Source organism: Netta rufina (genome assembly GCF_964035555.1).
Source record: "Netta rufina genome assembly, chromosome: 3".
Classification (NCBI taxonomy): Eukaryota; Metazoa; Chordata; class Aves; order Anseriformes; family Anatidae; genus Netta; species Netta rufina.
Window position 1 is genome coordinate 93,205,252 of NC_140125.1, and position 13,417 is coordinate 93,218,668.

A 13,417-nucleotide genomic window follows, 5' to 3' on the forward strand; every position below is an offset into this window, starting at 1 on the left:
ATCTGGAATATACAGTATGAATAGATAAACTATTAGTTGCTTTGAGTTTAGAATTCAGAGCTTAGTCGTAACTGTTCTGTTTTTTACTCAGGTGATAGATGTGAAGCAAATATAGATGAATGTATTTCTGTTCCTTGCCTAAACAATGGAAGTTGCATCGATGACATCAGTTCCTATATGTGTCACTGTAGGAGAGGTTTCATTGGAACAAACTGCGAGATAAATGTTAATGAATGCTTGCCAGATCCTTGTCTTCATGGAAGGTGGCTATTTTTATTTAATTATTATTATCTCCAAGATAATGTACTTAAATAGCAATATTTAAGATTTAATGACATAAGAAGGGTGATAAATACTTTTTAAATTATTTTCTTCCATAAAATAAGAGTACAATCACACTTAAAGATGACAGATGCTGCCTGTTAAAGCTAATGTAATACACTGTAAAATTGTCTTAGTCCCTCTTTCACTTGTGTTCATTATCATAAACTGGTTTTCAGTAAATGTGGATTAATTAGACTTTAATATACTTAAAAGCAAATCTTTATCTATTACATCCAACAGGTTGAAATCGGAAGGGGTCTTCTAATACAAGAATCAGTATTCTTGTAAAACGCCTTAGCACCAATAATAGGCACATTTGAAACTGTAACTAGGAAAACTAATGAAAAATTCCATGGATTTCAGAAGTTTGCATCAGACCACTAATTCAAAATGTATAGAATGGTACTGTAAATGCTGAACCTATAATTAGACAGCTTCATCTGAATAATACTGTTTTGTATTTCAGATGTATAGATCTCATTGATGGATATCAATGCTCTTGTGAAGCAGGATGGACCAGCACAAGATGTGAGATAAATATTAATGTAAGTCATCAAATGTTACTTTAATTATAGGGGAAAGGGTAATGTGCCACTCGAAACTCACTTTTATAATATAACTTCTGAATGTGTCAGTATATTGAAAATGCATGACAAATTCAGTTGTTTCAAATCCATTCTGAAAAGCTCATTATTGTTACTCAAATGAAACTGCATTTAAAAGAAAATTGAGAAAATGTCTAAAGAACTTTAAACTGTGAGTAATAAATCTGAAAAGCCACAGCAAACTAAGCCAGCATTCTCTGAAAATAATTTATACTTTCAGTTTGGTATGGTAATATAAAACTATCTTACATTGCTAAGCCCATGTGCTGTAGCTTAACTGTATAGTTAAATATTAAAGCCCAAGATGCAATTTTCTATACGGAAAGTTGGCATGACTTATGTTTAGGATTTCAAGTTCCATATAATTATAGAATTCCGTGCATATAAAATACATTATCTGGCATATAAAATACATTATTTGTTTCCTCGTGTTAAGGGAAAGAATGTATTTGAGTTATCATGAGGAAGGTAAGTGTATATTCATGTCTGTGCCATGAAGATTCCAGTGGTCAGCAAACAAGTTTGTAGAAGATCTTTGCATCTGGTGTAACAATAAACAGCACTTAGACAGTTTGCTGCAGTTTGGAGAAAGTATTACATTAATTCGGACTTTTTCAGGTTTTGTGCCAGAGTTTAATCAGATTACGGTATCTGGACATTTTGAATGTATTTCTTCTCACAAGAAAGTCTGTCTTGAGGACTGCCTCCCTTTTGGGCTATCTGACTTGTAAAATTGTGCTTCTGAATTGCTAAAAATATATCCGAAAATGTTATCTAAACCTTTTTTTTTTAGCTTATTTATCCGTGTAGGGACCATTCATGTTAAATACAGCTAAAAAGTATCAGACAACTAAAATGCCCTATATTACATGAAGGAAGTGTGGTCTATAACTTTGCTGTTGAAAATGCATGGTGGTGTCACACCAGGAGTAAGTGTAGCTGGAATCCTATCTTCCAACTTCCATTATAGAAAGAAAAAATAAGTAATTCAGTTCAGCAGAGTGTGCATTGTGATAATGATATTGCAGATCTATATGATTATCAGTTCTTGCCAATGCTAATACAGCATACTCTTGGGTAATATTTTCTCTGGCAACATCCATAATTTAAGCTTTCCTCCATTTTGAGAGAATAAGACATTAAATGACCTGTAGACAACTGCATAAAATCATATTCAAAAGATATCCACATTTCATACTGATATGTTTGAAAATTTATAGATTAGAAATTCAGAGGAAGAAACAATATACATATACATTTGACAGATAAGTCTGTCAGAGTGATGGCTTCATTCTATTTGCATGCACTGTGCTTCCCAGATTAGACTGTGCTGCAGGTGTCATATTTTTAAAGGCTCTAATACTGCATTCATCCTGCTCAGACATATATCATGCCTATCCAAGTCTTACAGAGATCAACAAGGCTTTCTGACTGTGTAGGGGTGTACACATCTAGATAATGATGCTAGAATGGTGCTCTAAAATAGTTTTTCTCTGGATTAACATCAGCCAGATTCTTTGTTTGAAAAAGAACAATCAGGAATAAATATGTAAATTCTATTTTCTTCTCTTGATGTATATCTTTGTATTAAGGTATATGCAACTCTATTGAGTGTAGGTAGCAAGGTTTTACTTTTGGTTTTGGGGGGGCTGCAGATGTGGTCTCTGTGGCAGAAGCCAGGGGCTGCCCTGTGAATGACGCAGATGGTTCTAGCCAGCTCCAGTGGATCCACCGCAGAGCAAATATGAGCCCATCAGCCAAGCTGGTGACACATCTGTAGAAATACAATTTAAAAGTGTTAAAGTAGCAGTGCAGCAGAGAGAGCGATGAAAAAAAAAAAAAAGAGAAATGTTCCTGAGAACACCAAGATTAGAGAAAGAGGAGGAGGTGCTCGAGGTTCTCCAGGTGCCAGAGCAGAGCAGCCTATGGAGAGGGTCACGGTGGAACAGTTATTTCCCTAAAGCCCATGGAGGGGATCACTCTGAAGCAGATACCCACACTGCAGTCCTGTGGAGGACCCCACATCACAGAAGGTGGACAAGCCCTGAGGGAAACATACCCCGCCTCGTTTCCTGCATGCTACTCAGGGTGGGAGGAGGAGGAGGTAGAAGAGTGGGAAATGAAGGTGTAAAGTTAAGCCTGGTAAGAAGGGGTTGGAGGGAAGGTGTTTTTAGTTGTTGTTATTTTTTTTCCTCACCATCTTACTCTAATTGGCAGAAAGTTAAATATTTTCTCCAAGCTGAGTCAGTTTTGCTCATGATAGTAATTGATCAGTGATCTTGTCTTTATCTTCAACCCATGATATTTTTCATGTTATTTTCTCTACCTGTCCCATTTAGGAGTGGGAATGAGAGAGCGGATGAGTGGGCATCAGGCAGCCAGGGGCGATTAGCAAGTAAGCTGATTAAAATAGCCCATATGTTTGTGTTTTTATATATATTTCCTTTGAGATAATAGGGTATTTTTCCTCTTGGATTTTTTTTTATCCTTTACATATGTTTGAAATATAGTTCACAAGGAAATGCACTTCAAGGCTTTCTCAGATTGTCTAACACCTCATGAAAAAAATAAACACTTTATAACTTACAACCTCTAACCTTTGCATATGAAATGCGTAGTATGGATGTAGGAACTTCCATTTCTATTATAGTTGTCATTATTTTTTGTTGCACAGAATTCATGCAAGAAAGAGAAAAATTACCAACAGAGGTAAACAGATGGCTAATACTAGACTATTATTGATACACATCCTTTCTAATTTATTTTGGCTGCTTTGTGGTAGTGACAGTCATTGGCAATTATGTTTCTTCCATGCTTAGCTAATGCATGGTCATAATGCTGTCTCATGCTGTCAGAAAGGGTAAGAAAAAGTGTTTTGTGTCCTTACACGGTAGGATATGCAGCATGTAGGTGCTCTTGCTTGTATCTGGTAAAAGGTTGTGATCAGACTATGTGGGAAAATAAATAGATTATTCAGTTAGAACAGATGGGTGGGAGTGAGGACTACATCCTACAGTTGCTTTCTTTTGTCTGACTTTGCTAATCTTTTTTTCTCTGTTTTCATAAAAGATAGAAAAAAATAGGGAAATCAGGAAAAACAACTGATTTTGTATACAGAGACACCGCAGCTGATGTTCATGTGGAGACACAGAGCAGTATTCTGACAGTCCAAGCAGATAAGCAATTATTCACTAGGACTTGCCAGATTGCACAGAAGACATGAGACTTGACAGCTATTAATTATGTGTGATTTGGAGTTGGGAAGAACAGTAGGATTCAGCTTGCCTAACTTGAGGTGTCTTTGTGAAAGCTAGTTGTCTGTGTACTTACAGTCAATGAAAATGTGAATATTGAGTGAAGTCTACAGAGCTGTTCAGCTGATTTTGAAAGAGAGATCTGCATTTCATTAGTGAGTCCATATTCCACTGGCTAATGACTGGTTCTTAACCATCTAACCATAGGTAAGCCAGAGAGAAGGATTGCCTCCTCAGATCTCTTTGTATGTGTGTAGCATGTACTTGTAGGACAACTGTTGGTGAACATAGGGAGAAGCCTCCACAAGCTGGATGTTACAGTGTGTGCATGTGTTGGACTTCATTACGCTATTTAGTATTTTCTAGTTATTGCTAATTAGTATAAAAAAGGGTTGAGTAAGGTAAGTAGTTTCTTCAAAGGAGCTAACATAATGTAATAGATCTCTTAATGTAAGAGAGGCTGAACTGGTGATTCTCTTAAATGGAGAAGTAATAGAGGAATACAGAATAGAAATTAGAACAGTAAAGAGTAACGGAGAAGTAGAGAAATGGATGAGACCTACAAGAATATTGCAGAGTTGTTTTGCCTCCAAAGTAATAAAAACCCTCTGCTTCTATAGACTACAGAAACCTTAGGACCTTCTCTGACAGGCAGATATCCGATCTCTTACATAAGAAAAGTTTGTTAGTTTATATCACAGCATACTCTTGCATCGAGGAAGTTCCAGCAACAGAAAGTATGTTAAAAAATAGGACTGTTCAAATAGTAGATACATAGGCAGCTAGAAGCCTTGGATATAAATTATCAGTATGTCTAGAGACATTACTTCGCGAAGGATCTGAGACGTGTGGCCTGTGTTGAAAACCAGTAATGGAGAAAAGTGTGGGAAGGGTGCTACTAAATCTTTAAATTCAGGCTGAGCAGCAAACTGAAGTCTGGGACATGCTTCTAGCTTTTGTTAAAAGGCTGCCAGTTCCGCATGAGACCTGAGACAGATGGAGATTTGGCCCCAGAACAGGAGTAATATGATGGTGCAGACAAAAGAAACTCAAAGACATTTGAAAATGGAAAACCTTTTGAAATTGGAGGAACTTGGACAAGAATGGATTGCACCTTTATCATTATGGAATCAGGTTATTGAATGAAAATAAAAATTGTTATAGGGGAGTCTTGAAACTAGACGCTTAGGAAATGCTGACAGGTATAAAAGAGAACTGTTGAAGAGTGACAATTTTTTTTTAAATATGAATGGAACTAATGCGCAGTATGCTTCTGAAAAGACGAACATCGTACTCAAGACATGTTAATGACAGAGCTGCTGTCTATTAGTGACTGTGGCAGAGTTAGGTATATGAATGTAGTATGAGAGAGCATGCCAAATAAATATAGCAGAGGGACATTCGACTTCAGGAAAGGAGACTGTAGAAATGAGGCATGTAATTGTCAGGTGATTTAAGAGGAGAAAACTAAATCCACAAGAAACCTACAAGCAGCCTAGGGGCTATTAACAAATAATGCGTTAAAAGCCCAGCTGAAATGTGTTTCACAATTCAAGAACACAAAGTGGTCTAAAACCCCTGAATGAATTAATGGGAAACTTAAGAAGGCTGCCACAGGGGTTTTAACTCGTATTTTAACAAACAGAAAGCTTGCCCAAATGAGGAAAACAGAGAAGTTCATAAGACATTAGTTTAAATGTTAGCTGAAAGTTCAAAAACCTGAAAAATAAATTGAAATGTCCCTTGTTAAAGAATATTCTTGTAAAAAGCTCTTTACATTTATCAAAGCCAGGAAGCCAGGTTGGGAACTGGTGAGATTGCCTGGGGCAAAGGCTAAAGGTAGGCACTCAAACAGCATAAGGTCATAGCACAAAGAAGCTCATTGAATTCTTTGGAATGGTCCTTACTACTGAAGATGCTAGGGAGGTTCCCACACCTGACACTTGCTAGCTGAATTTGAAGCAAGTACTCAGGAACTACCAAGCAGAATACATAAGCAAGGCATACGTGAGTCATCCTGAGCAAATGGCATTAACCCAAGATTTCCAAAGGAAGTCAGAAGTGAAATTGTTGACATGCTTGCCAAGGTGTGTAATGTATTATAACAAACAGAAACCCAGAAGATTTCCACTGTAATCCCATCTACTAAACTATGTGCTTTTTATGCTATTGTAAAAACTAATTACTGTGGGCAATTTTATAAGATTTTACAAGAAAAATAGATTCCACAGAAGAAAATAAAAAGGTCTTACAGTAAGTTTGTAACTTGATATGACTCTGATGGCATACTGAGCCAAGGCTGTGAACATTTGTTTGAGCTTTGAAATTATACTTAGTAACTTTTGATGACGATTTTGCTGTTTTGTGAATTACATCTTTTCAATTATAATTAGTTAAATCATCGGTCCATTTATTGATAGATTATTAATATATTCTGCTAATGAGCAAAGACAAAAAAATAGAAGTAGAGAGCAGTATAAGTAAATACAAATTAAGAAGACTAAAATAAATTAGTGGAATAGAAAAAAGCCAGAAAGTTTGAACTGTGAATTGTGATTTTTGTATAAACAAAACAAAGATGACTTATGTTTGCCAACAACAAATTCAATTAACATTGCAAAAGGCTACTTCAGACTCAGAAGTTCTGGCAGTCTATAAAACTATCCCCAACTTTCCTATGGGATGTATAATTCAATTAGTTTATGTAAAGCTCACTAATAAATCATCCTATATATACCCAGCTGGAGAACTTATAGGGAAATAAGTTGTTTTCTCACAATTCCCTGTGGGTATCTGAATTTACATTCTGTCAAAGCAACTGCAATAACTGCATGAAATCTAAGTGCCCTTGGATATCCTTAAAAAATCAAACCTTCTCAAGTTTAAGTACTGTGAGAATAAATTCCCTTTTGAAATACTGGGTATAGCTGTACTATTTGGGTGGCAGCAGCAAAATAAAACTTCTTTCGGATATAGGCAAAAAGTAGGTTTATATGCTCAAGGGTAAGACCACATATTTGCACTGGAAATCACACAAATGACACTCCCATCTAATTTTACAGAAATGGTAATTTGTGGCTAGTTTTCTTGGTTTGAATTTGATGACTTCCGCATTAACTTTATCAGAGGGAATTGTTATTATGTGAACACATAAACACTTCTACATGTTCTTGTTTACAATATTATGCAATAATTGATAATCATTAGTTAGCATTTATCAATAAGTATTTGGTAGAATGGGGCTCGTATACATTGGTTAGTACAAGTTATTTATTCTGTCCAGAATTATCTTACTAATGTAGCTTTTATCACTGTGATTGTACTTTTAAAAACTCAGAAGAAGGAATAATAGTATGAAATACAACTTAAAAGCATTCTTTAAAATTTTATTATTTTTTTTTAGTTTTAAATTTTAAAAGGAATCATGAGTAGCAATCACATACTTGCAAGATTAATCAGGAGGAGCAAGCATAATTTCAAGAGTGCGTATAAGCAGTAATCAAATCATGTCTATATAAAAAAAATGACCAAAATTTGAGCCTCTTGCATATCAGACATTAAAAAGGCTATTATTCCTTTCCTAATCTCCAGACTCAGTTTCTTGCACTTGCTGTAGACATGAATGAATAAATAATGTGCTTTAAAGCTGTGTAGTCAATGCATTGTTGCTTCTCTCCTCAGGAATGTGAATCTGTTCCCTGCATTAATGGAGGTTCTTGTCAAGATTTGGTTAATGCATTTGTTTGCGTTTGCCTGAGTGGATACACTGGCAAGTTCTGTGAAGTTGATATTGATGTTTGCAGTGAACCTATGCTGAGCTCAGTTTTGTGTCACAATGGAGGTGTATGTGCTGATGGTCCTGGAAGAACTTTTCACTGCAGGTTAGTAAGAATACTGCCATTTAACTGCTCTAGTTAATAAACATCGATTTGCTAAGATTTCAGGGCAGTGTTGCTCTGTGCACTCTAAGAACACAATTGGATTTGATACCACTTAAGGGACTTGGCAGACTGAAAATGTTATAAAATAATCAGAGTTAATTATTGCAGTTTGCTGATGTGGCCACATTTCACTTCAGACTTCTTGTAACTCAGAAAAACATCACTTTTTAATATTGAAGCTCTTAAGAATTGAGAAAATTAATGCAAATGCTTAGTCTGGTGCTCAAAAATATTATTTTAAGCTATTCATTGTTTAACATCAGGCCCTTTATTTTTATCTTCTAGTTATCTTCTGCAATATCATCTTCTAGTCCTTTTCAGAATTACATGTGGAAACTTAAAGCATAAACAGAGCCTAAAAATTGAAAATTCAGTGTTTAAAGATACATATATGCTCCTGTGTTTTGTACTCAGAGCTATTAATTTGCAAATTTACATAGCAGATAGTTCGTGTTATTATCTGTGCACAGTCATGTGTCCAAAGAAATCTTCTGTGATCCAGCATCATCATTGCCTGGCTAAATACATATAATCTCATAGTTAAGCACTTCAGTATAGCAAAACCCCCTTAAAATTAAACTACTCCATAGATTGTATACATTATTCTCTACTACATCTAATAAATGCATTAGCTCAGAATTGTTATCTAGGTTCCTGATCCATTACTATACTTGTAGAAATATCAAATACTAAGAAAACACTTTATAAACTTACGTAACAATGAAGCAGAAATATCTTCCATATACAATCATGTGTTCAATATCTGGACTTTATTTTATGTGCAGAAGTGAAGCTTAAGGGTGATAGTTTTATTTAAAAAAAATAACTGCAGATGTTGAGACAATAATAATGATTATTAGTTGGATGTAAGAATTTGATAGCTTTATAATGTACAGTCAGAGATGAAACTATAAGAAGTGTATAAGAAGTATAAGATAATGCTACATATCTTCATCAGAGTCACCATGGTACTAAAATGAAGCTAAGGTTGAAATGTCATTTCCAACTAGCCCTGTAATTTCAAGTCTCTTAGAAAATACGTGAAACTAGTGGAGATATGTTAAAATACCTCAAAGTGTATGAAGCAGTCTTTCTGGGTAACATAGGGGACTGAGTATCTTGCCATGTGAAATCAGCATTACTGGAGAGTAATGTTTTTTATTTTTATTTTGTCATAACGCGGTTTGAAATATGTTCTTTCATTTAGTTTCTCTCTTTTATAAGGTACTTGAACACATTATAGTAGTGTCGGATAAATGTCTAATTGTTCTATTTCCTTACTACGTGCTGCAGTTGTTTTTGACCGCTGTTTCTTGACCAACCGAACTCAGCATTTCCAGTCTTTACTGCACTGTGAGGAGTAATGAGCCGCTCATAATTCTTGTTTTCTAGTCCCTTCACCAGCTTTGTTGATGTTCTCTGCACATGCTCAACCTTGAGCATGGAGTTATGTAACTGCAGATCCTTCTCGTAGTGAGGGACCCAAAACTGGACAGGATGTTCAAGATGTAGTCTCTCCAATGCCGTGTACAAACCCTTCCCCAGACCTGCTGGCCATACCATTTCTGACACAGGCCAGGATGCCATTGGCCTTCTTGCCCACCTGGGCACACTGATGGCTCGTGCTCAGCCAGCTGCCAACCACCACCCCCAGCTCCTTGTCTGCTGGGCAACTTTCCTGCCACTTTTCCCCAAGCCTGTAACACTGCATGGGGTTGTTACTACCCCAGTGCAGAGGACCTGGCACTTAGCCTCATTGAGTGTCCTGTGACTGGGCTGAGCCCATCGATCCAGCCTCTCCAGATCCCTCTGCAAAGCCTTCCTGTCCTCAAGCAAGTCAAGAGCCCTGCCTAACTTGGTACTATTTGCAAACGTACTGAGGGTGCAACTCAATCCCCTCATCCAGATCACAAAGTTGTTAAACAAAAGTGGCCCCAGTACCAAGCCCTGGGGCACACCACTGGTGACGGGCTGCCAGTAGGACTGAACTCCATTTGCTGTGACTCCTTGAGCCCGGCCATCCAGCCCGTTCTTCCCCCACTGAACTGTACACCCGTTGAAGCCATGAGTAGCCAGCTTCTCCAGGAGAATGCTGTGGGAAACAGATTTACTAAACCTCAAACACTTTACTAAAATTGAAGTGAAAAACAGTCACAGCCTTTCCCTCATCTACTAAGTGGATCATCTTGTCATTGAAGGAGATCAGGTTAGTTAAGCAGGACCTGCCTTTTATAAACCCACTGTGTCTGCATTTAATCACTTGATTGTCCCTTATGAGCCGTGTGATGGCACTCAAGCTGATCTGCTCCATAACCTTCCCAGATACCAAGGTCAGACTATAATTCCCTGGATCCTCCTTCCTGCCCTTCTTGTAGATTGGAGTCACACTCACTGACCTTCAGTCAAGTGGGACCTCCTCAGTTAGCTAGGACTGCAGGTAAATTATTGAAAGTGGCTTGGTGAGCACTTCCTCCAGAAGTAATGCTTAGTTTTACACACAGTCATTGTTCAGCTCAATTCTTGAACAACGGAGTCATTCCATGGAGCTGGGCAGGCAGCTAGCCTGTACTGGTGCCTAGGGTTAATTCTGACCAGGTACAGGACTTTGCATTTCCCATTGTATACAAGCTGTGGGCAAACCTGATTTATACAATAGCATAATGATTCTTTTTCTCCTTCGCTATTCCTCCCCTATTAATTCCTAACATCTTACTGCTTCTATTTCTACCATACACCAAGCTGATACTGTAGTGGAACTATCTACCATAGTTTCAAGGTCACAGACCTGAGTGGTAATGATCATTTCATAGTTCAATATTTTCCACATAAGGTTTCCACCTAAGTGTTGTTTTCTTCTACTCTCTAACACTTTGGATGACTATATTCATATTAAAATCAATAGAATACTAATCAATGTATTTACAGTAGCCTACAGATGAATTCAACTGAATAGAGTTTATTTAGATTGAGATGAGTTGCTCCTTGGGCTCCCTTGACTATTGCTCATTAGATCTTCATTGCCTATAATCAAAGTTTAGATACCTAACTCTGACTGGATACATATTTGTAGACATTACACTTAAGGTTCATTAACTTTAATTGTATCCTGCCTTAATTATCAAATTCTAAATTAAAACTGTAAGATGAATACTACTAATTTTGAGGGAAAACACTAAATTTGTTCTCCGTTAACACAATTTGTCAAAACTTCGAAGTTGTAATAGAATTTTAGATAGAATATGATGAAAAATATACTGAGAATTACGTTGAACAAATATATCAGTATGTGCAGCTTTAATCTCTGTTTCTCTTCTGTAGAGTATCTATGATTAGCATGGTGTGCAGGCTTTACCTTTGAGTGGATATCCCCTTCTTAGCAACCTGAGAGTGGATGCACAAATGATAAAAACAATAGTGTATGGTCATTCATGTTTTCATATTGAGAAACAGATTTATTCCTTCCAGTCTGTGGTTCAGTTTCCACTTGGTTTCCTTTGTGTCCTTGTATTAGAAGTTACGAAGTTTCATTAGTGTTCAACAGAACTAACAAGGCAAATGGCCCATGGACTGCCAGGTCGTAATGGTTTCTGTAATTTAACCAAATATTTTCATTGACTGCTGACATCATTTTCCAGAATATGAGAGGAGAAAAGTTTTGTTTTCATACAATAAAAGTTTTACAAGTATGGCTTTTTAAAGAGTTGTTTTATCAATCTAACACTCAACTGTTTCAACCATCTAATTATCCTTTTTCTTTCTACATGCCGCTTTCAGTAGTGTATTGGGCTTTTGTGGCAAGGGCTTAGTAGCCGGGGGCTGCAGGGGAGGCCTCTGTGAGCAGAGCCCAGCAACTGCCCCATGTCAGATCAGAGCCAGCTCCAGCCAGCTCCAAAAGGGACCTGCTGCTGGCCAGGGAGTGATGCTGGGTGGGCCTCTGGGAGAACAGATTGAAGAAAGGGGAAAATCTCCATGCTGTTGCTGATGGCCCAGTGTTCCCTCACATCTAAATATCTTTTTCAGGCCTCTCATTCCTCAAGAGAGTCAGCAGTGTCAACGGCAGCTCCCAGTCCAGTGTCATCAGCAAGTTTACTAAGCATGCATTCAACTCTGGGTTGATCAAAATCATCAGGCCCAGCCTGTGTTGGCTGGGCCTGATGATTTTGTTATCCTTTAAGTGCTTTTCAGTGATGCCCAGGATAATCATCTCCATAATTTTAAAGTACTGAAGTTAGACTAATATGTCTTTAATTTCCAGGGTCTCCTCTTGAGTGTTTCTTATACATTGGGGTAACATTGGCTAGTTTCCAGTCAGCAGGGACATCCCCGGACTCCTAAGACCTGTGGTAGGTAATTGAGAAAGGTCTGCGGTAACATTCACTGACTCTCTCAGTACTGTGGCATGAGTTCAGTTGGGCCTGATGAATGTATAAACATGTAGCTAATAAAATTGATACCTTACAATTCTGATGTCAATGTGAGGAAATTTGTGGTTCCACAGGTCATGGTCTTCCAGCTCACAGAACCAGGCAACCAGAGGCCTACAATTAATACTAAACATAAAGGGAAAAAAAACAAACACATTAAGGCAGGTCTGCTTATGCTGTGGTGTGAACATTCCTCCTTTTCTACCATTCCTTCCACTTGGTTTAAGAAATCTGAACACAACTCATGTGCAAACTGGGGAGTAGTACTTACATGGAGGATGGAAAGGGAGGGTAATTGAAAAATAAGGGAAAAACAGCTCTTACTCTAGCAGATTGCCACAAACTTCCAAACAAATGGGGAGGCCTAGCATTGCCAGTTGTCACACAGTTCTGTGGAGTGGACAGGAGGAAAGACAAAAACCTAGTGTCTTTTCTAGGCTCCTTATTTTGAGGATCTCCTTTCAGAAGTTTGTACTGCCGTGGTTGGTAAAACTGGAAATAGCAAGTAATAAAAAGTGTCCAGTAATGGCTAAGTGTCAGGCTGCCTTAACTATGGGCAGCTCTGCCAGCTTCAGCTATGATGGATGTGATGCTTTACCCAGTGGTACTGTGAATAGTCCAACTCTCCTTGACTTATGTGGGAATCAATTACATGAGCAACCCTACAGGCTTCTTCCTGAAATTAATATGAAAAAATACCCTTTGGGATAGTCCTTGAATTGTGTTTTATCTAAAATATCTTTCTGTCTTTAAACCCATTGTTTAAAACAACTCATTGGAAATGAGAGAGGTGCTGGGAGTTGTAATTCAGTTCTATCCTGGGCAGACTGCCACTAAATCAGGGCTTCAGGAAACAGATCACCATCTGA

The 13,417-nt window shown here is 37.5% G+C and overlaps 1 protein-coding gene across 1 annotated transcript in view; it reads left to right on the forward strand.

Annotated features, from left to right (window-relative positions):
- EYS (eyes shut homolog) overlaps positions 1–13,417 on the forward strand; it is a gene marked incomplete at both ends in the record, with an annotated part of 718,966 nt that overhangs the window by 260,892 nt on the left and 444,657 nt on the right. Inside the window, 3 exons of the mRNA XM_084285295.1 lie at positions 92–263; positions 791–869; positions 7,865–8,064. Of these exons, the coding sequence (XP_084141421.1) occupies positions 92–263; positions 791–869; positions 7,865–8,064 (451 nt within the window). The remainder of the gene's footprint in view (positions 1–91; positions 264–790; positions 870–7,864; positions 8,065–13,417) is intronic.